Consider the following 23,665-nt stretch of genomic DNA (forward strand, 5'->3'; position numbering starts at 1 on the left):
AATTTCAAATGCTTTGGCTTGAATAAAGTCTAGTTATGATGTTTATAAAGACATGTATGGAGCAGGAACAAAAAATAATATAATTCAAGAACCGCAAAAAATACCGTAATATCCTCGCAGATAGTTGACCACGAATTATTTATGATTTTTGGCCATTTTTCATATTTCCATAAAAGGTGCGGTTTTTTTATCGTATCTATGGAAAATGCAAATTTTTTTCAATGTAATGGGTTGTTACGAGCATCTTTATGCTACTCTATGAATTTGTGAAATATAAAAAATATGAATTCCATTTGAAGTCGTCCACCGTTTTAATTTTAGAGGTATTTTGGTGCCAAGGAACCGGGACCGGCAGTTTAGCTGCAATTGTAAAGGTTTAACTATAACATCGTGGCTTTAAAATGAGAATCTTATTTTTTTCTTTATTACAGACGTATAGGTACGTCACAAATTAATTTATATAAATACCTTTAGCCGATTTCGTCCAATGGTGTATTCATAGTATTTTGCCTGGTTAAGGAATATAAATATTTTTTTAAATATTTAAGTAAAGTCAATTTGGAAGTCTGGCAGTGGTCAATCCCTACATGTAGTAACATAACGCTGTAAAATGACAATTTATAAACCTGTTTTTATTTATTTTTTATTCCCGATTTTTCAAAGGCGGTTGGACCGATTTGGAAAATAATTATTTTATTTGAAGAGATGTACTTCATCTGATGATGGGATTTTAAAGAAATCAAGAAAACTCTTTAAATATAATAGCCTAGGCATACACAAATGTACTTGTAGTGAAACCGACATTTGGTGAAGTGGAAATACTGATGAAGACCATAAATTAATCAAGGCCCTTAACGCCTTCTTCATTGTAATTGTTCTGACATGCATTGTCCATAAATTATTTTAGTGGTCTTTTAAACTGTTTTATGTAGTCGGCTTATTCGTAAACGTATTTTGAATATACAACACATATTATAAACAATACACATTTAATTAGAAAATATGTAATAAAGTCAACAATATTTAAAGTCCTCTTGTCATGAGTTCCATAATCAGATGAAAGTATTTTGTGAAGTCGGTTTTGTTGCTAAAATTTAATTAAAACAAAAAACTAAATCGATAACAGAGAAATAATAAAATAAAAGAGTTTTGTGGGTTACCTACATAAAAAAACAGTATTTTTTTTTTGTATTCACCTAATAAGTTTCTTACAAAAAACCCTTAGTTACACTGTTACAAAAAAGTGACATTATAAAATCAACTATGAAATCTCAAGTTAACACTAATGTAACCTCACAAATTATACTGAAAGCCGCAATACTGCGTGTTACTTGAAAATCCTCGCAAGAGGAGGAGCCTGTCTCCGATTTCAACCGACGTTTTCCGAACAGTAACGACAGGCTCGTTGAGCTTTCGCAAAAGATTCATCCAATGTAAGATGAACTTACAATGTGTTCGAGGGCCCCTTGTGGATGACTAGAAGGAGGTATGCGAGGGAGGGGTGGCGGTCTTACCAGAATGGCGGGTTGGGCGAGAAAATGCGTGGAAATCGCACGCGGAATTCCGCCAGGATTTGGTTACGTAACGGCAGTAGAGTGACGGCAGCATCGGTGGCCGCTCGTCTGCGCTTGTGTACCAGGAAAACATAAATAACAACAACGTGTTTACGGTCGTCAACAACGTGAAACTTTCTTAGCTGTTCTTCGATTAGTTTTTGGTAAGTAACCTTTTGGTTGTTCAGTATTTTGACATCTTGTTTATGTATTAATTATTGATTAGATTTAGAAGGAATAATGATATACTTGGAGTATTTTGAACTACGATTAGTTGCCTTCACCATGGTGAGCTTTAAATAAAATGAAACATTTTGTGTTAGTATTTTGTGATGTTATAGAAAAAACGGCACGTGTTTAGTTACCTATTTATAATTCTTACATTTTGAATTAGATTCTATGCACTAAATATTAATATGACAAACAAATTTCACTAGCAGTCCTTGAAATTAAAATACTACTACGACGACCTTTTGACGACCGGTCTGGCCTAGTGGGTAGTGACCCTGCCTACGACGTCGATGGTCCCGGGTTCAAATCCTGGTAAGGCCATTTATTCGTGTGATGAGCATGGATATTTGTTCCTGAGTCATGGGTGTTTTCTATGTATTTAAGTATTTATAAATATTTATATATTATATATATCGTTGTCTAAGTACCCTCAACACAAGCCTTATTGAGCTTACTGTGGGACTTAGTCAATTTGTGTAATAATGTCCATTAATATTTATTATTTATTTATTACTACGATACGTGCTTACTATAGGTACTATTATTTTAATAAATACGTTTTTGTGAGCCAAAAAAATATAAGATAGATAGTTAGTATCTAGTGGTAGTGGTTATATTTTATTATTTATTTAACGATGAATCGCTTACTTTTTAAATGTTTGAATAGCTGTTTATCGTTATTTTAAACATTGAAATTTAAATCAAACCAGAGCCGATTATTCACGAATTATTACAATTTTAAATATCTTAGTAGAAAGACTAACTATTTCGACCGGGACTACATTACTGTAAGTATAATTGCACGAATATGGCACCTATGTTAACAGCACCAATCATGGAACATTTAATAGAAAATTTGGAGTGTTTTTGATATTTCACCGACACCTGTAAAATTTCTACCGCTTTATGCTTTAAAAGTTGAATGTCCAATTCGTCCTTTACGTTTTCTATGTGTATTTAATGAAAGCTACTGCAATTGGTTTCAATATTATTAACCAATTAAAACTGTGGTTTTTTGCTACAGTCATGGAATGTATGGCGCCATTCATTTTAAAAATAACAAATATCAATAAAAATTAAACTAAAGCAGCTCTTGTGACAGACATTAAAGAAAATTAAACTAAAGCCAGTGATTAAAAACTGATGGTAAATACTTGTTTTACAGGATTTGTCTATACCATCCCATTACTGGTGCCTGTTCCATTATAGGGGTGTTTACTATAGATGTGTACATTGGGAACATTGCATACCTCGAAGCATATAGTTTATAAAAATATAAATTGTTTTTACGTCATACGACATTCAGTTGTAATTTGTATTTTAGTATATTGCTGGCAATTTTAAAATTGTATGTCGAGCGTTATTCTACTTTACACTTTGGATTTCAAATTGCTCATATCTCACGGATCACTATCGCACGGATGCTCATAGAAAAGCATGTCAATTGCTGTGCGTTTCAGGGTGAGCGCTAAAGCACGCATTCAAATGAGTGACGGCTTAATTACTGCAGTTTATTATATTCTAAAATGTTCCGGTTTGCCCTCGTATATGCATTTCGATTTTTAAAACGATGAATAAATACGAACGACGCACTTAAATTAAAATATGATTGCTACAAAATATTAGAAATTAGAATCTTCTGGAACCAAGTATATTTTTAAGAATTAAAAGTAAAGCATTTTTCTCTAACTTGAAATGTTGACATGACTTACTGCAAATTAGGTCCGGAAGTAGTAGAGTAGTCCGTAGTATACGTATCGAGTGCGATGAGTGACGATGATATAATGTAAAGGAATTTGATACAGCCTTACACACCTAGGTCTGTAAAGCAACCTTCTTTTGTTATTAGCTGTGTAAACCTATGATCAAAACAAATAGATTGTTTTCAAATCGATTGTTTTTTTTTTAATGCAGGTTTGAGAAAAGCACTATACAAATCTCGGTGAGAAGCGAGATTGCCGGCTGCGTATATGTACCTATCTATATCTACTTAGCCTGCAACCCTTCGTTTCCCGGCCTCTATAGTAATGTACTATTACAACATTTTTATTCTATGTGAACGAAATTACATAAAATACATGCGCTCCGAACCTAATGTGACCTACTTCAGATTCATATTCATATTTTACGTTTTATCCAGACTTTTGACCATCGAAGCGACAAATTACAAGACAATTTTTGTACTGTGTAATACTACCTACCTATTTGTTTCGATTTATGTAAGATTGTCCCCAAATATTTATTAATTTACATTTATTACGTACGCACTAACAAAACAAACCCATACCCACCTTACTATGCCCCCATTGATTTCAATATCTAGCTGCATTTTCCTGCTGCATCGTTGTTTACGGGCCCTTGTTTATTTGCATTAACCCTAGTCCCCTACCCCCGGTGATTTCGAAGAGCCAGAGGTTGAATGAGTTAACATAACCGTTCCTTAAAGTGAACGATTATATTTCCTCATTTTATAGATAGCAAAATTATCCATACTTTTAAAAGGAGACTAGGTTTTATATTTACCAAAATATACTTGAGATTAGTTTTAATCAAATTCGGTACGAAAAATATATTTTTTGAAACAGTTGATTTAGTGTGCTAGGTAGTGTTTATTTTTACTTTGCCGTTATTAACAATAACAGTATACATAACGGATATATGACAGGAGTGTTACTATAACTAGCTTAAATCTAAACTAGGCCATTGAGGCATTGTACCAAGGATGCTGGCATTTCCTCTTTGTATCGCAATGCTGTTGCTGTCACCAGTTACATCAAACAGACGCTTCACGATTTCTGCAAAAAACTTGTGCGCGCTGAGACCCCATGGATCTAGAGTTTCAACGCTAAATGGTACAAAATGGCACTCTCTACCGAGGCTCTTATATTTATTAGGTACGCTTCAAAATTTCAGGGCTTTCCGTCCGCTTTTACATTAGTCCGTTGGAGGTGGGACGGTGCCAGTGTGTCTACGCAGGTAGTATCCCAGACTAACAGGCTACGGTGACTGCTTACCATCAGGCAGGCCGTATGCTTGTTTGCCACCATCGTGGTATTAAAAAAATATATGTATAGGAAATGTTGTACAATATTATAGTGCCAGTGCTGGTGTGACGATGAAGCGGAAATAACATCATAGGAACTCAGCATTAACAAAAGCAACTCAAACTTAAATATTATCCCATTAACCCCAGGCTCGTTGGATAATCACTATAAAAATGTAATAAAAATTTCTTGGACTTATTCTAACTAAATTGACATATCAGGATGTGATCAATGATCATTCTCAAACATACTGAGTAGGTACACCGGTTTATCAATATAGATCTTATACGAAGTCGGACAAACTGTATGGAAGTCTTGCACTTGCACTTGCGTTCCATGTGCAAAACGCAACCATAGTAAAATAAGCTTAGGTAGCTATTTGTATTTCTTTGAAACGCAAGGCCCTCACGCTTCCTCATCTCAAAAATGACCAAAGCTGACTTTCGAGTAGACTGAGCTCGTTAGTTCCTTTAGTAATACGTTACGTATCCTTCCCGTTCTCATTAAAAACCTCATCTAATACCCACAAGAAAATCGGCTACTTTGCAAGGAATTTTAATTAAAATGTGAACAAATTCATTGTTCTTGCTTGAGTGAAATATTTTAGATAAATCCACCAGTAGCTGTCGAATGAATATTTACATCTTTAATTCGATGCGTCTACTTCTACAGACACATGTTACAGAATTTTTTAATACTTACAATTCTCCAATCTTATAACAATCCTTCAAAAACGGCAGATATACTTCTCAAAGTTTACACAGAGCTAATTAAAGAATAGATCTGAATATTTGATTAAAACAAAGCCAGAGGGTAATAAGCGTTCGCGGTACGGATTTATAATTCACGGCTTAAACAATTGAATCTGCTACGATACCTGTTATTAAATATGTAAATTAGTTATTTATTCAAGCCCGCCACTTCGGCCCGCGAAAGGGGAGTTTTGCCTTAATATTTCCGTGACACTTCTGTCATAAAGATTAGCATGTTACACGAGTTTGGTAATCTTTGGTTTATTAGAGTTACTTTGTTTGTGCAAATGATCCTGTAACCCTTGAGGTATTATTAATGTAGGAAAATTGTTAATTTTAATTTTGATAAAGATTAGGTAGAAGGTAGCTAATTGTAGAATAAATCAAATTAAATATATAAATTTCTGCATTCGTTCTACCGCTTCTACCTAATTACTAGTATAATCATAATATTAATTATTTCCAAAAACTAAAGAAAAAAAGAAAGAAGAAAACTATGATATTAGGATTATAAGTAAAGTATTAAAAGTATAGGGTTCGAAACGTCGGGATGTATTTCAAATCTATCATACGCGATATAATCTGCTTATATAGTTTTATTTTATTATATTTCTAAATAAATTAAAGTACTAAACTTCCAAAAAATATACCTATACAAACATTTTACGTGACAGATACTCCATATACAATGAAATAGGGACCATCATTCAACGCGAGAGGTTTAATTTAAGGTGACTTGTGGATGTCAACTACCGGTGCATTAATATAGCGACATTACTGCGGCAGCGTTGTTGTCGTTGGCGTATCTGTCAATTTCCACAGGCCAATTCCAAAGGCCTAGTAGCTTCACTGATTTTATCTTGATATCTAATCAAGATAAAATCGAGAGCCCCAAATAAACCTTCAAGAGAGGATATCTCGTAAACTATTCAAGATATCGAAAAACTTTACTATATTAAACTTTCGCTTTGGGTAGTCATGTCGCTAAGAAGCATAGTTTCCGAGATCTAATCCTAAAACCGAGATGGGACCTGACTCGAGAGCTACGGCTGGGGACTTTTGATATGCTCACCTCCTAACTAGTCCAAACAAAGTTACGAAGTCAAAAATCGTAGTTTAATTATTTCCCATTATAACTTTTTAAGCATTCGTTGCCTGGCCTATTGATATAATGTGCCGTTCGCTGCTACATTACTGCAGAGATTAGGACGTTCAATCCGTCACTCATTCTACCAAGGAAATTGAGAAATACAGCGGCAGCATCAGCGCCACCGCAGTAATGTCGCAACAGTAATGCTGGTAAGAAAAATTGACCAAGATCTCCAAGCTACACCAACCACGTCGCGAGTGAACAAGCTCTTTCTTTAGTAAGAATATATCCTCTTGAGTCATGAGTTATAGATGCAATTATTTTACTATTTTATTTGGCACTTCTATTATGTACGTAATAACTTAAAACAGACAGACAGCAGGTCCCTTCAGTAGGGACTGAATAAACTCTCTGAATAAAGTCTCACAATATTTTACGGTAGAAGAACTGAGTTGCGAGACTTTTTTTACAAGTTATGTTTTTGATGGGATCTCATTTCTTTTTGTAGATAGTCTTACTTTTTTTTTTCCTTTCCGATAGGTACCTTCTACTTCTTGAATTTCATTATATTATACATATAGATGTACTTACACTGATTCATTCGCTGCAAATGTAACTTTATAATCCTATACTTTTATATGGGATTGCATTACAAGTTATTTATGCAGTTGGTGTATCTAGAAAACTGGACCAAAATTGCAAAATATTTTGAGTTTTTCCTTGATTTATACACTAAACACTAACCCCCTTATTCATAAACGTGTACTAAAGTTACGATGCCGCTGATCATCGTTTGTCCCTTTCCATCATACCAATACGTCGAAAAGGGACAAACGATGATCAGCGGCATCTTAACTTTAGTACACGTTTATGAATAAGGGGGGTAATTGTATTTTAAATTTGAAGCTGCTATGTTTGCTAGAAGTGCCTTAAAGTTTTGATCGGTCAGTCAGTGAGTGAGTGACAAAATGAAGAAACTTTGACTAGTTAATTCTTAATGCAATTTGAAATATACTGCGTTTTTACAATGCTTGCTTGGTTCCTGAAAATTCAGGCTTCTAGTTTTATCCACAGTCAAGATATAGGGGGGTTGAAAATGGCCTAAACTGCTTCGAGAAAAGGATGGTACGGCCGTGCTGCTTTTTTGCTCTACTTGGTGGGGGCACTGCCGAGCTCCTAGACTTGAAAATGTATTTATTCCAATTACGTGTATATTACCTTGTGTGGACTATTATTTAAATCATCAGTCAACAAACTCGAATTAAAAACTATGTTAAAACGATGGAATGGAACAAACCTAAGTATTTTACCTAAACAATAACAATATCTGGCGTCGGCCGCAGAATCCCCAGAGAATCGTTTAATTTATATTATTTATAATCGCGAGCGGCCAAGACGACGCAATACAAGCTAATTTCCAAAATAAATATTAGCTCAATCAGACCCGCCCTCGCCTATAGTACCAAGCCATTGTTTCATTTTACATTCTAACAACTTATAATAAATTTTGTCTAAGAAAGCGTTTTCACATTAGGGCGGTTTGATTGGTTTTGGTTTAATATAAATAAGTAATCAAGGAAGCTATTCTAACCATGAAACAACTGAAATAATATCCATTAATTTGAAATTAATGACTACAAAATTAGTTAATATTATACTTGAAAGCATTTAAAACGAATCAGTTAGTACGAAATATCCTATGCACAGTAATCCTTTAATATTCATATTTAGTGTATTTTGATTGCTTGATATCTGCTGATGCTGTAACCGGTTAATTAGTGGCATAAAGAAATAAGTAGGCTAACTTATTTCTCTAAGCTAGCGATAAATGAAAATAGTGAAAACTTGGTTCCTGGTTTTTAGGGTCCCGTAGCCAACTAAAGAACCCTTATAGTTTCGCGATGCCCGTTTGTCTGTCTATCCGTCTGAAGCTTTGCTTCGCGATTAGGGCTAGAAAGCTGCCATTTGCCATGAATATATAATTTAATAATGCCGACAGCGGTAAAAAAATACAAAAAATAATCATTTTTAGGGTTCCGTAGCCAAATGGCAAAAAACGGAACCCTTATAGATTCGTCATGTCCGTCTGTCTGTCCGATTCTGTCACAGCCACTTTTTTCCGAAACTATAAGAGCTGTACTGTTCAAACTTAGTAAGTGGATGTATTCTATGAACCGCATTAAGATTTTCACACAAAAATAGAAAAAAAAAACAATAAATTTTGGGGGTTCCCCATACTTAGAACTGAAACTCAAAAAATCTTTTTTCATCAAACCCATACGTGTGGGGTATCTATGGATAGGTCTTCAAAAATGATATTGAGGTTTCTAATATCATTTTTTTCTAAAATAAATAGTTTGCGCGAGAGACACTTCCAAAGTGGTAAAATGTGTGTCCCCCCCCCCCTGTAACTTCTAAAATAACAGAATGAAAAATCTAAAAAAAATATATGATATACATTGCCATGTAAACTTCCACCGAAAATTGGTTTGAACGAGATCTAGTGAGTAGTTTTTTTTTAATACGTCATGAAGTTAAAAAAAATTATTTTTTCAACATACCCATACATGTGGGGTATCTATGGATAGGTCTTCAAAAATGATATTAAGGTTTCTAATATCATTTTTTCTAAACTGAATAGTTTGCGCGAGAGAACCTTCCAAAGTGAAAAAAAAGTGTGTCCCCCCCCCCCGGAACTTCTAAAATAACAGAATGAAAAATCAAAAAAAAAATATATGATATACATTGCCATGTAAACTTTCACCGAAAATTGGTTTGAACGAGATCTAGTGAGTAGTTTTTTTTTAATACGTCATGAAATTAAAAAAAATTTTTTTTTTTCAACATACCCATACATGTGGGGTATCTATGGATAGGTCTTCAAAAATGATATTAAGGTTTCTAATATCATTTTTTTCTAAACTGAATAGTTTGCGCGAGAGAACCTCCCAAAATGAAAAAAAGTGTGTCCCCCCCCCTGTAACTTCTAAAATAACAGAATGAAAAATCTAAAAAAAATATATGATATACATTACGATGCAAACTTCTAAGGAAAATTGGTTTGAACGAGATCTAGTGAGTAGTTTTTTTTAATACGTCATAAAATTAAAAAAAAAATTTTTTTTCGTCAAACCCATTCGTGTGGGGTATCTATGGATAGGTCTTCAAAAATGATATTTAGGTTCCTAATATAATTTTTTTCTAAAGTGAATAGTTTGCGCGAGAGACACTACCAAAGTGGTAAAATGTGTGTCCAAAGTGGTAAAATGTTGAACGAGATCTAGTAGTTTAAGTAGTTTTTTTTAATACGTCATAAAGGAACCCTTCTTGTGCGAGTCCGACTCGCACTTGGCCGCTTTTTTAGTGTTCGTTCCTAACACATAAAGTGAGACATTTTTTTTTCTTCGACCCTATGGTGTGCAATGTCGTTAAATAGGTCTTTCAAAACTAAAAGGGATTTTCAAGGACCATTTTTTGATAAAGTGTACTTTTTCGGAAATAACACTGCGAATGTGCCTACTAACCTCTTGAACCATGGGTCCAAAAGATATATATATATATATATACCGTAAAATTAGAACTTATTACCAGTTACATAACATGAACATGACTAGTTAAGCCGTTTTTAATTTATCGCAAAAAGTTTTCCCTTAGTGAAAAGACGTACAAAGCGCTGCGAAGGTATGCCTTTTGCTTGTTATATACTTACCTACATGATACTGACTACTGGCCCCCGTTCAAGGTAGCCTATTGGGACGGGCGGGAATACGGAAATCCTACACTGAGCATTGAACAAGACCCGATAAGCTAGAGCTTATCGGGTCTTGTTCAATGCCGGTTTTATAGTAAATACAATTTAACAATTAAACATATGTACAGTCAGCTGCAAAAATATGTATCGAGAGAATCGTCTCATAAATATACTCTTAGTACTACGCTCTTATTACACTGGAATAAGATGCTATGGGACATATTTTTGAGTAAGATGTGTACATCCATATTTTTACACTTGACTGTACACACTTATTATAAATTACATTTGTCATTACATGAGCCATAAACTAATAAGCGATCGTCACTGACCTTAAGCTTAGGGATTGCAAACCGGATTGATTTTCAATCCGGCCGGATCCGGCCGGATTTTGACCATAACCCGGCCGGATCCGGCCGGACCGGATCCGGTTTGGTATAGGGATATCAAAGTTAATTAAATGACATATTTTTCTAGTTTTTTGCGTAATACGTATTCCTAAATCTATAATTTGAAGTTAATAAATAACTTCTTAACCCTTAGTAGTAAAAAGTGTGTCATTGTCAATATCACTTAAAAACCAAAATATGAAATTGGTCATTTATTATATATAACCCATTCACAAATGCTCAAATTTTCGTTTACAATTATAAATTTGATTAGTTTCCAAAGCCCGGTAATGGGATGTGGGGTGGGAATTGGAACTCCTTGAAAAGACAAGTATTCGTAACTGTTCCTTGATTGAATTCTTTGTAACGATGACATCCATTCTAGTAAGAAAATTAGATATTTTACTATTAACCAAAATAATGTTAAATTTCCCCTCCTTTTTGCCCAAGAAAGTAGTAGACTGTATGATTTAAAAAATTTAACTTTTTTTTAATTTACAGAAAATTATATTGGTCAAATTATAGGGAATGGAACACAACACAACGATCTCATGCGAAAAATAATAGAGTGTAGGATTGAAATCCATCGCGGAAAGGGACTCCCTAAGAAAAGTTACATGGATCAAATAAAGAATTGGCTAGACGTAGAGTAGCATGTACCATGAAGGAAATTGCATAAGATTGAATGAAATTGTAAATACAAAAGATTCTCTCTCAAATTTTACTACAAAATAAACAATATTTTTCATATATATATCATAATATATATAAAATCGAAGTAAACTAAAGATTATCAATGTTATCATTTCAATTTATACATTCATTTTCATTACAATCTTACCATCATATATTCATTCACACTTGTAACACATATTGATTAGCCCAACTCTAGTCGGTTGAGTACCGCCGACTTAATCCTGCTCATTTGTTTACTTTTAATCTCCTATCACAACATTATGACACTCTTTTCTTCTCTTTAGCATAAATTACAAATGCCTTCCGTGGCATCTCCATCGTTTAATTTTTCCTTCTATTACAGTATTTATGTTATCTTCGCATCGTGCCACCAACATGAAAGGCAACTTCTGTTTCCAGTCATCGTCATAATAAATATATTTTTATTTAACTAAATTTAAACGTTATCATTCGTTTTATGCTCTGTTCAACTTCATACCTCTCATCCGTCGCCTTTTCCTCATCTAAACCGCACAGTGCGTGTTGTATTTAGGCGTTTTTTTATATGACCGGATCCGGTCCGGATCCGGTGATTTTTACCGGATCCGGTAGCTCCTGAAAAGTGCCGGATCCGGCCGGATTACCGGATCCGCCGGACCGGATTGCAATCCCTACTTAAGCTCCATGAATTAGGATCTTCGTCCATGGAAGAGAACGATGAATATTGGTCACAGGTGTAGAGCGCAGTGAAAAACTTCAGCAGCAAGTCAGTAAATAGACAGCAGCAGGCTTGTGTCTTGAGATAGCTAGAAGAATAAGCTGAAACAATCGTTCGTAGTCTATATTAGTTCGTAGCCCATTCTAAGCCTGTTAAAAAACCGGTGACGTACAAATAAGACTAGAATTCGATTTACACATAAGAAAAACTTAAAACTATTTTTAAAATATTTTACCTGCATTACTCGTAGGTGGCATTAGAGGCAGCCCATATATGTGCACTATGTAGTAATTGTCATGTCCGCGAGGTGGATGCACTGTACAGGTTTGCCATGCTGCCATAAAATACAATATTTTAGTTGAATTGTAACATGGTAGTAGCGTTGTTTATTTATAGTCTTTCGAGCCATTTCCGTCAGTAGAAAAAAGCGGCAAACTTTAAAAATGTAGGCGCGAAGGGTAATCGTCCCATAGAAAATTTGAATTTCGCGCTTTTTTCTATTGACAAAGTTGTTTGACCGGCTATATATTTACACAATGATAATGTTAAATAACTTCATATACTAATGTTAGTTTGTAAAAATGAAACACATAAAATACAAGAGTTCCACAAAATTGGTTTAGGTAAATGTAGATAAACTATAAAAATTATTATAATATAAATACTGGTGTGGATTTAAGAAAAAAACTTTTAAATAAATTAAATTCCGCTGCTTTTAACTAGGTACGAGTATGTAAGATCAGATAGGGTTTCATTCTTTATTAATTTTATGATGATATTTTCAACCAGTAGATAAAATGCAACTAAAATAACTAGATACCAGATAGATATCAAGGAGACCGGCTCGTCTTATGCTGTCACAGATCCACTGTGTATCTAAATGTCCAATTCTACACTAAAACAACTTTAGGAAGCCAAGACACTGAGAGTACTCGGCAGTCGCAAGACCGTATTGTTTTCAATAAATTAACCGTAGGACAAGAGGCCTGGGCTCCACAAACAGCCCCGGGGCTCCGTCAACACAATTATTATACTCGGACAGCCACCCTCGCGTCAATAAACACCCTCTAAATAAATTAACTGGACTCGTGAAAACATTTGTGTTGTCTAGGTTTCTGGAGATCCTATTTGAGAATAGGAATTCTGTTGCAGATTAGGGGATCGATAATTGTTCACATGTGTTTTTTTTGGCTGAATAAATGCAGTAGGTTGTGTAAACCTGTTATAAAGAACAGGTTTTAGCATCAACCTTGTAGACTGTGTAGGTGCAGTAGACTCAGCCAGCAGTTATTTGAAAAATCGTAGCGTTTTTAGGGTTCCGTAGCCAAATGGCAAAAAACGGAACCCTTATAGATTCGCCATGTCCGTCTGTCTGTCCGATTCTGTCACAGCCACTTTTTTCCGAAACTATAAGAGCTATACTGTTCAAACTTAGTAAGTGGATGTATTCTATGAACCGCATTAAGATGTTCACACAAAAATAGAAAAAAAACAATAAATTTTGGGGGTTCCCCATACTTAGAACTGAAACTCAAAAAATCTTTTTTCGTCAAACCCATACGTGTGGGGTATCTATGGATAGGTCTTCAAAAATGATATTGAGGTTTCTAATATATTTTTTTTCTAAAGTGAATAGTTTGCGCGAGAGACACTTCCAAAGTGGTAAAATGTGTGTCCCCCCCCCCCCCCCCCCGTAACTTCTAAAATAACAGAATGAAAAAACTAAAAAAAATATATGATATACATTGTCATGCAAACTTCCACCGAAAATTGGTTTGAACGAGATCTAGTAAGTAGTTTTTTTTTTAAAACGTCATAAAATTAAAAAAAAATTTTTTTTCATCAAACCCATACGTGTGGGTATCTATGGATAGGTCTTCAAAAATGATATTTAGGTTTCTAATATCATTTTTTTCTAAACTGAATAGTTTGCGCGAGAGACACTTCCAAAGTGAAAAAATGTGTCCCCCCCCCCCCCCCCCGTAACTTCTAAAATAACAGAATGAAAAATCTAAAAAAAATATATGATATACATTACCATGCAAACTTCCAACGAAAATTGGTTTGAATGAGATCTAGTGTGTAGTTTTTTTTTAAAACGTCATATAATTAAAAAAAAATTTTTTTCATCAAACCCATACGTGTGGGGTATCTATGGATAGGTCTTCAAAAATGACATGTAGCTTCCTAATATCATTTTTTTCTAAACTGAATAGTTTGCGCGAGAGACACTTCCAAAGTGGTAAAATGTTGAACAAAATCTAGTAAGTAGATTTTTTTTTAATACGTCTTAAATGGTACGGAACCCTTCATGCGCGAGTCCGACTCGCACTTGGCCGCTTTTTTAAGACAGTAATACATTGTCAAAAAATTAATTAGCAAACTTGAGGCCGTTTTCTAGTAACTTCTAGTAGTTTCGGAGACAAAGGGAGGAATGGGTATTGAATATCCTATTTACAGTACATATGGGGCTACTTTATAGCACTAGTGCGAGAAGTAGCATATTACGTTACTGTGTCGAACATTTAAAGGGCCATATGTACTGTAAAACGTTGTACGATACATGTGCGAATAGGTAATTCGCAACTCGTGTCGATTTAAAACACTCCCTTCGGTCGTGTTTTAATTTATCGCCACTCGTTTCGAATTTCCTATTTTTCGCACTTGTATCGTAATGTACTATTTTAACCGACTTCAATGTCATAGAAGAAGGAGGTTCTATATTCGATTGAGGCTATTTTTTTTATGTACGTTCACCGATTACTTCGACACCCGTGGTCCGATTTGAGTTATTCTTTTTTTGTTTGAAAGGAGTTATCTCCAAGTTGGTCCCATTTTAATTTGGTTCTTATCTGATGATTGTTGATGATCATTTTTTAAAGGCACGTGTATGGTGATTTGGGTGTTTTCTTAAGCAAATCGAGCATTTTCTCTCAAAAATCATCAATTTGAAGATGTGGATATGATGATGATGATTTTGATGATAATGGTGGTGATTTTTTTAATACATTTAAAAAATCATCATTCACCGATTAGCACCATTCAGTTCACCGATTACTCCGACACTCGTGGTCCGATTTGAGTAATTCTTTTTTTGTTTGAAAGGAGCTACTCCCAAGGTGGTCTCATAATATTTTTGGTTTTGATCTGATGATGGAATCCATGAGTAATTGAGGGAACTCCTCAATTTTTAAAGGCGCATGTATAGTGATTTGACTGTATTCTTAAGCAACTCAAGCATTTGCTCTCGTAAACTACTTACTCATTATGAAGACCATGGGCGATATGTGGAACTTACCTCTTATAAATGGGTGTATTATGATTTTTGATGTAGATAGTGTGGGAAATAAGAGGCGAGGGGGAGGTGTGAGACGTGTTTGAGGGAGACGGTGGTGGTGAAGGTAGACGGGGGTCTGAGGTTGGGGTTGAGGGGTTGGGGCTTGACGAGTCAGGGTTTGAGAGGTTAGGGGGTTGAGGGGGCGGTGAGTTGATGGGTCGGAGACTGAGGGGGAGGAATTGGGGGGTAGGTCATGAGTGGTCCGGGGTTGGAAGTTGGGGAGTTGGGGGTTAAGATTAGGAGTTAAATGGTCTGGGGTTAGGGGCGTAGTATATTAGGCCGTTTTTGCCAATATTTGAAGTGCACTAGCGCCTTAAGAAAAAAAATTTCAAAAAAGCAAAACAGTCCGACACAGATATTAATAACAGTAATCTGTGTTGAAAAAATCATTGCTCTAACTTCAAAAACCACAGAGGAAACAGTCGAGTACGTTTGTATGGAGAAATGACCATTCTCTTAACAATGCCTTAAAACTAAAAATGGAAATAAAAACTTTTTACAAAAAAAATTAACCGACTTCAAAAAGGATAAAATAAAACATTATCCTTTTTTAAGTATATGCGTTGCCAACTGATATGTTTAAAATCGGTGCCAAGCCAAACAGTAACACTACCGGTCAAAAATAATCAGCTTTATGTCTATAAATCACATTACAATTTTAGTAATAGGTATTATAAACGTGGAATAAATTCTATGTCTTTTTGTTACCATTTTACGGCTAAACATCTGAATCGATTTAGGTGAAATTTGGCTTGAGGGTAAAAAGTTTAAGCCCTGAAGACTGTCTTTGAATTGTTTTATATTTTGAAATCAAGTTATTTGGATAAGGGACTGGATATAACTGTCTCAATTCCACACTTGCGTGCTATGAAAAGTTCGAAAATAACTCTTTAAAAATTACGACGGCAAATAAACGCATTGGATTTATACTAATATACCGACAAACATGGTACGGTATGCGCTAAGAAGGTTCGACACTGTTCTTAGGTACTTACCTACAGAAAGTATGTTCATTGATGTCGTAGAAAGGCAATCCAACGTATTGTACATACTTATCGTCGCATCTTTATCGAATTGCATAAAAAACTTGGTATGCTTCTACATTTGGCTTGGCACCGACTTCAAACATATCAGTTGGTAACGCATATACTTAAAAAAGGATAATATTTTATTTTATCCTTTTTGAAGTCGGTTTAAAACTTTTTACAAAAAAATGTAAAAAGTTTTTATTTAAAATAACTTCAAAACTATTAATTCTAAAATTATTAAAAATATACATATTTGATATCTTCACAATGTGCCCTTTCATTCAATACATAACACGATGTAGTTTACAACACTTTGTTTTTTAATTTTAACATTATCCAAAAAACTGCCCCCTATGTTTAAATTTGTAACAATTGTTTCACAAAAACTAAAAATATGAAAAATGCATCGATTTTTTTATTAAAACTTACTAATAACACACAACTTCCACGCGTTATCCCGGCGGTTTTGCCGCAGCACAGTATAATAAAGAGTACTAGCCTGGGAGCCTGGGGTCCGCTTGGCAAGTAATCCCAAGAATCGGCGAAGGCACTAGTTTTTACGAACCGACTGCCATCTGACCTACTTTAAAACATACTAAAAATTTCATCGTATGTCAAAAACATGATATCCACGATCCCGAACACGCACAGCCATCTCACTCATGCTAATGCTTAGTAAGAAAGAGAAAGGGAACCTAAATCCACGGGGCCTTTGAATTCCTTCCTTAATATATTTATACTAGGTGGGTGTATTGTGGTTTTTTCTTTTTAAGATAAATGTTGTTGTAGTTTTCTGTTATCAATAAAACGCACTGATAAATATATACACATAAATATCAAATTATTTACATGGTTAGTTTTATTACTTACGGTTTTTCTTCGGTCATACAAGTAAATACTTTCACATAAAACATCAACCACTGCATAATTTACACAATCACACTCACTCGACTTTCACTTTATTTTATTGACAAATACGTTCCTAATTACATAAAATTAAAATAATTATACAAAATAAAGGTACTACATATGGGGTTATTGAAACTATCATCATTCATCAAAGACTTAGATGATAGTTTCAATAGCCCAATTTATGACAGCATTATTTTTTTCTTGAATGACATTTGACTCCCATGTGTTAGATTAGTTATGATACGGAGGTATAATGAAATAGTTCTGCAATGTCTTTTTCCTTTTCATTTACTGCGTGATAATTTTTGAAAAAAGATAAATACGCTTTAACCGTTTTCAAAACACTTCTCAATGTTTATTGTTACAGGAGGTCTCTAAAAATGGCTGCGCGACCAGCTCCACCACGTACGAAGAAACAAAATCACGCGAACATACCCTGTCCTATAGAAAACTGCGCCCGCTTCACTTATGGCAAACTTCCCGATCATCTGACAAAGATCCACGGTCTGACAGGCGCGGAACGCGATGCCCTCAACGAACAGCAGAGAAAACGTTTTTTTAACGGAGAACTGTGCCAAGTTCGATATCTCAAAGAATCAGCAATCAGAGACCTTTGGGGAAGTGATTATGATGAACCTAGGATAAGAGCGAAGATACAACAGAGCTACGCACTGGTCAAGATTCGGATTATTCCGCTGGCAGCGACACAACGATCTCGTCCATTAACGGAGCAAGACGCTAACGTTCTTACCGCTTATAACGCTAGAACTGCTCCCAGACCTGCAAGAGTCCAGCGGGCCAGAACTCGAGCTCGACCCTATACAGTACCAGAAACACCGCAAGTTGATCGCAGAGCATCAAGCGAGTCCAGTGAAGAAGAAAATACTAGAACCAATACTTTACCTCCATCGCCGCCACCGTCATCTCCGTCTCTTCCGCCCTCTCCTGCCCCGTACGAACTTCAGCCAGTCGAGACCCGTTTACAAGACATATTCGACTCCAAAATCGACGCGGGATACAAAGCAGTCATAGACAATATGAAGAAATCTATGACAATGGGAAGAACGCTTGGAGCTCGAAAACGAAAGGCATACAGAACTTACCGTCGCTACGCTAAGAGACTGATAGCATATCTTCACAGACAACATTCACCTCTGGCATACGATGTCGACGTACTTCTATGTGGAGAAAGACAGGTGTGTGCGTTTTTGGAGCATATAAGTAGCGGGCATAAGACGAAAACTTTAAGGAATTACATCGTAGCAGCGATAAAGTTATTGGATTCTAGATTGTTCGCTATTGAAACTGACCCGTCGTGTAAAGAGAAGGTCGCGTCCATGACGCGCGTGTATGATGTATTGCATGGGAAGTTGAACGAATGCGACAGGTTGCTCGCGCAGAAGGAGCCCTGTCAGAAACAGGTTGCGACCTTCGACAGTGATGAGATAGATCCAAGTTTCAATGAAGGATACGAATTAGTTTAGAGCATTTAATTATTCGTTTCGTTTTTCCAATAGTCATTCCATCATAAGTAAATAGAACCAAAGTTTTAATCAAGATTTAAGTTATGTGATATTTTTTTAATACCATAGTAAATTGATGCAAGATCAATAAAGAATGACGAGAGAAGATGTGTATTTATTGAATTGTGCTAAAATTACATATTTACTAATGTAAATAACTCAATACGTGTCTCAAGCAATAAGCTTCATATACCTATACCTTAAAGTATGTAATATGTATAATAGTATATATAGGTAATAGGTGCATTAAATGTTTTTATATAATTATGTTAAGTAGTAGTATTTAAACAGAAAGTAACACTTTCAATAATGTGCAATAAATAGTAAGTACCAATTGTATTATGTAATGTAGCATAACTCTGAGCTCACTAATTATATTATACATATATCGCACTGAAGGACGTTTATGTCACAATAAAATGTGCTATACGATATAATATACAACACATTACCAACCACCGAAAATTGCGTCCTTTGTTTATCGTATTTAAATTTATTTTAACTGTAAATAAAATACAGTAAACTTAACATGTTAGCCGACGAAAATTATTGTTTCATTAATGTCTACCTATATCTGATACTCCCCAGTAGGTTACCCCATACTCGTGAATTTATTCTTGAATAGGAAAAGATGATGATGTGGGTTAAAATGTGGCCTTCCATCAGATGTTGATTGAAATGTGACTTTCTCTAATGAAAAGCTACAAATTTGAGTCATTTACCATGTTTTGGATCGAAGCCGTTGTTGAATGAATTTTTCGAAGTCCGTTTCCAAGGTGCGATCTTGCGCATATTCTATTTATTATATATTCCATAGAAAATAAACTTAATATTTGAACTACCTACGTAAATAAATTAAAACGAATTGTGTGTTTAATATTTACCTCCGAAACGCCCGAAACGCTCTATATCTTCCCTTTCATGATAAAACCCCTTCTCTGATTAAGTAATTTCTCAGTTAGTCTTAACCTAACCAAACCAAGCTAACTTAACCAAGTGAGAAAGCCAACTAAAATAAGACGCTTATAGACCAAGATTTTCACACAGACACATGTATAAACTTTATGTGGGTCTGGGGGATGGTTGAGCTCCTCCAATTGGCTTGGCTACTTACAAAATGTTTTGTAATAGTTCTCCGAGTATCATACATAAAAATCAAGAGTGAGAATATAAGTAAAGTACAATATTTTTTGACAGCTTTAAAGCGTCTGGTAAAAATTACCGCTGGCGGAAATAGTCTGGCAATGTTGATTATCAATTTTTTACAATATTTTCTAAAACATACATAAAAATCAACCATGAGAATTTACGAAAAGTTAGTAATATTTTTTTACCTATCTTTAGCACCTTGTACCGGACAAATGGCCGTCGGGCCAATATAACAAGTACCTAAGCAGACATTAAAAGTACATATTAACAATATATTATCCCATACATTTTATTCATGAGTACATAAATAAGGTATGGCGGCTCTGGGATCTTGCTCTACTTGGGGCTACAAGCATAATACACAACAATAGGCGATTATAGAGCTAGTTTTGTACTGACAACAGTAATAACAAAAAACAGAGAAATTAGTCTCAGGTACTCGTGCATTCGTGTTAGATTTATATACTCGTAGTAAGAAAAACTCGTACGTAATAATTATTATTGCTTTCAGACAGTCTTTCTTAAGCTACTGCAGCATCGTTTCCTCTAAACCAGTGGTTGGAGATAACATATGAGAGTACGTGGCAGCGACATCTGTGGTTGAATAGCGAAAACACTTATCAAGGTTTAGGTAGGCAAGCCACAAAAACAATGTATTTGACAAACTTAAATTGTTCTCGCTCCAACATACGACAACAGTAAGATATGAATAAGAAACAGCAATAGTCCTGAGAAAGAGATAGATACATAGATACACAAGAAAGTTTAGCTATTTGCTTTTAGATGGCGTTAAAAGCAAAGTACAAAATTACCTCTTTCTAGTCTATGCTACCCTAGTACTTGGCGATCGTAACTGCCTGCTCCAGATTCTCCACCGCGGGACGCCCACGTTCCGAACGTTCCATTCTCCACCGAATGGCGCCACTCGACCAAAGAAACGCTCGCTCAAATGCTACAAATGCCATAGAGTAAGAAAATACTAAGAAAACTCCGCTTACGCGTTTCAAGTGCGATGCGAACAAGAGTAATTTTATTATTTCGGTGTGTAATTGCACCATTTTCGTTCGTTTATCATTTATTTTTATGACGGAGGCTATAAACATTCACGTGTACCCACCAATGCCGTTAAGTGCGATTTATAACTTGCGTTTAGTAACAAATATGAACTCACACTACACAGTAAAACACTGTAAGTGGGGCCTAATGCAATGTACATGTACACTTAAAAAGTTACCTTGAGATATGAATTAAGGTAAAGTCAACCAGGGGTACGATTGGCATAGACATATATATTACTTCGTAAAGACTGGCCTTACGAGCACTACGAATGGGGCCAATACATGGGTGTCAAAATCGCATTTAGTTACACCCTAGCGCTCAGTCGTCTGGCGAATTGCGCAGTGGAAACGCGTCACGCAATTCTATTCCAATTTTTTTAAATGCTATATTTGTCGTGAAATTGTGTAAAAACTATTACAGAAAAATAAATAAACTTATGAGATTTCATATCATCGGTAAATCATTTCATAGTACATTACTATAGAGGACGGGAAACGAAGGGTTGCAGGCCAAGTAGATATAGACGGCCAAGCGTGTAGCGAGGTCGAATAGGGAGACGCGGCCGGCAACCCCGTTTCCCGCCGAGATTTGTATAATGCTTTTCTCAAACTTGCAATGAAATAATTTAAAAAAAATAGGATGATGATGATGATGATGATTGTTTCATGTCCTAATGTGATAGTTTATTCAGTGCGTGGGGTATTGAAGGGGAACAAAAATGTAATAATTTTGGCGCTACCACGCACGCCATTACGCTTTTTTCTTTTCTTTTTCTTTATTTTTTTCTTTTTTTTTTCTTTTTCGTGTTTTTGTTGTTACCGAAAGGGTAACGAAAATTTGATTATTTTTACGCTACGATGCACGGTTTAGGAGATACAGCCCTATAAAGATTTCTGCATGACTAAAAAAAATTAAGCTTTTTGGGGCTGTATCTCCTAAACCGTGCGTCGTAGCGCAAAAATAATGAAATTTTTGTTCCCCTCTAAGTTCCTGAAATAATATAATTTAACAAACACAAAAAAGAAAAAAAAACACAAAAAAGACAAAAAAAATAAAAAACGCATACTGGCAGAATTTTGCTTATAGATTTTTTATAGTTGAATGCCAAGACGTGCCATTATTTGACGTTAAAAAACAAAAGAAGGTTGCCTTACAGGCCTAGGTGCTAGGTGTGTAAGGCTGTATGAAATTCCTTTACATAATATATCATCATCACTCATCGCACCTGATATGTAGTATTTCCGGACCTAATTTGAAGTAAGTCATGTCAACATTTCAGTACAAGTTTGAGAAAAATTGTATTAATTTCTTGCTTAAAACAAATTTTAAACGTTCCGTTTGTTTCATATTGACCTTGCGTGGCGCGAGATGCGATGTGGCGAAAACAGACACATATTAAAGTAGACTGCACTCTCGCCTCCAAAACACGTGCCGATCGAGATAGCTCGAGGGAGACCTCTGCTATTACCATATTTATTTTAAAAAAATGACATTTTTATTGGTTAGATAGGTTAAACTGGTTAGTGACTCACTTAAGAATAGTCCTTGTAAATGTTGACATTCAGTGAAAATGAAGCTTCTTGGGTTATGTTATGAAGTATTTTGTATGTAATTAAAAAAAAAATTTATTTATCTAACACATTTTAATATGTTTTAACTCCCACTTATTCCTTTGTGTGTTAATTACAGAGTATCTTAATAACTATGTTAGTTGAACAATACAAAATATTAAAATAAAATAATACAAAAAAAGGTTTTCTGTAAAGTCGGATTACGGAAGATAATTTTGCGTGATAACGTCATAAGAAAACATTGATGAAAAATTGCATACTTGTATTTATGAATTGAATTGAATTATTATCACTGAATGATCATTATTTTGTATAATATAAAGAAGGAGTTACCATGGATATCTGTCCACAACGTGGCCGTAACGTTACCATGGAGATCTGTCCACAACGTGACACTTTTTCGTGCATGCTACCGGTGTTCATCAATAAGACGTTATTACGTCAAAATATAGTAAATATATTACACGATATAATAATATGAGATCAAAAAAGACAGGAGCAAGCAAAGCAAACAATCTGCTCTACTTGGCCCTGCCAATCACCACTTCAACCCAGTAGCGAGTAAGAGGAGAGTCGAGGCGCTCCGCCAACGCCCTCAGAAGGTCGTAATAAACTAGCACGGCAAAATCTATAATGATGATATTTATATTAATAAAAATAGTAGCATGGCTTGTTTAGCTGTGGCAACAATGATAACATTTATTCAATTGTCCCTTCATCGTCACTCACCCTAAAGAAAAAGGGACTAAAACGCCAATTACATCCAAACTTCCGAAATCAGTCCCGATTTCGGACCTGATAATCGTTTTCTGTTTTACGGATTATCAGCACATCGTTAATGATATTTGAAATGTAAAAAATTGGGTTATTCCCACTAGTTACC

The 23,665-nt window shown here is 35.1% G+C and overlaps 1 protein-coding gene and 1 long non-coding RNA gene across 2 annotated transcripts; one reads left to right on the plus strand and one right to left on the minus strand.

The window, feature by feature from the left end:
* The first annotated feature begins 603 nt into the window (after nucleotides 1-603).
* Nucleotides 604-20,432, plus strand: LOC133534651 (uncharacterized). Its single transcript, XM_061873858.1, has 2 exons — nucleotides 604-1,717; nucleotides 17,848-20,432. Exon 2 carries the CDS (start codon nucleotides 17,861-17,863, stop codon nucleotides 18,962-18,964), a length of 1,104 nt encoding a protein of 367 aa, XP_061729842.1. The 5' UTR covers nucleotides 604-1,717; nucleotides 17,848-17,860; the 3' UTR covers nucleotides 18,965-20,432.
* Nucleotides 12,165-17,839, minus strand: LOC133534653 (uncharacterized). The gene is made up of 3 exons (XR_009802071.1): nucleotides 17,439-17,839; nucleotides 12,439-12,537; nucleotides 12,165-12,304 (listed from the first exon to the last, which is right to left on the minus strand). It is a non-coding gene; the product is annotated as an uncharacterized LOC133534653 (long non-coding RNA).
* Nucleotides 20,433-23,665: the final 3,233 nt, after the last annotated feature.

Source organism: Cydia pomonella, chromosome 2 (assembly GCF_033807575.1).
Source record: "Cydia pomonella isolate Wapato2018A chromosome 2, ilCydPomo1, whole genome shotgun sequence".
Taxonomy (NCBI): Eukaryota; Metazoa; Arthropoda; class Insecta; order Lepidoptera; family Tortricidae; genus Cydia; species Cydia pomonella.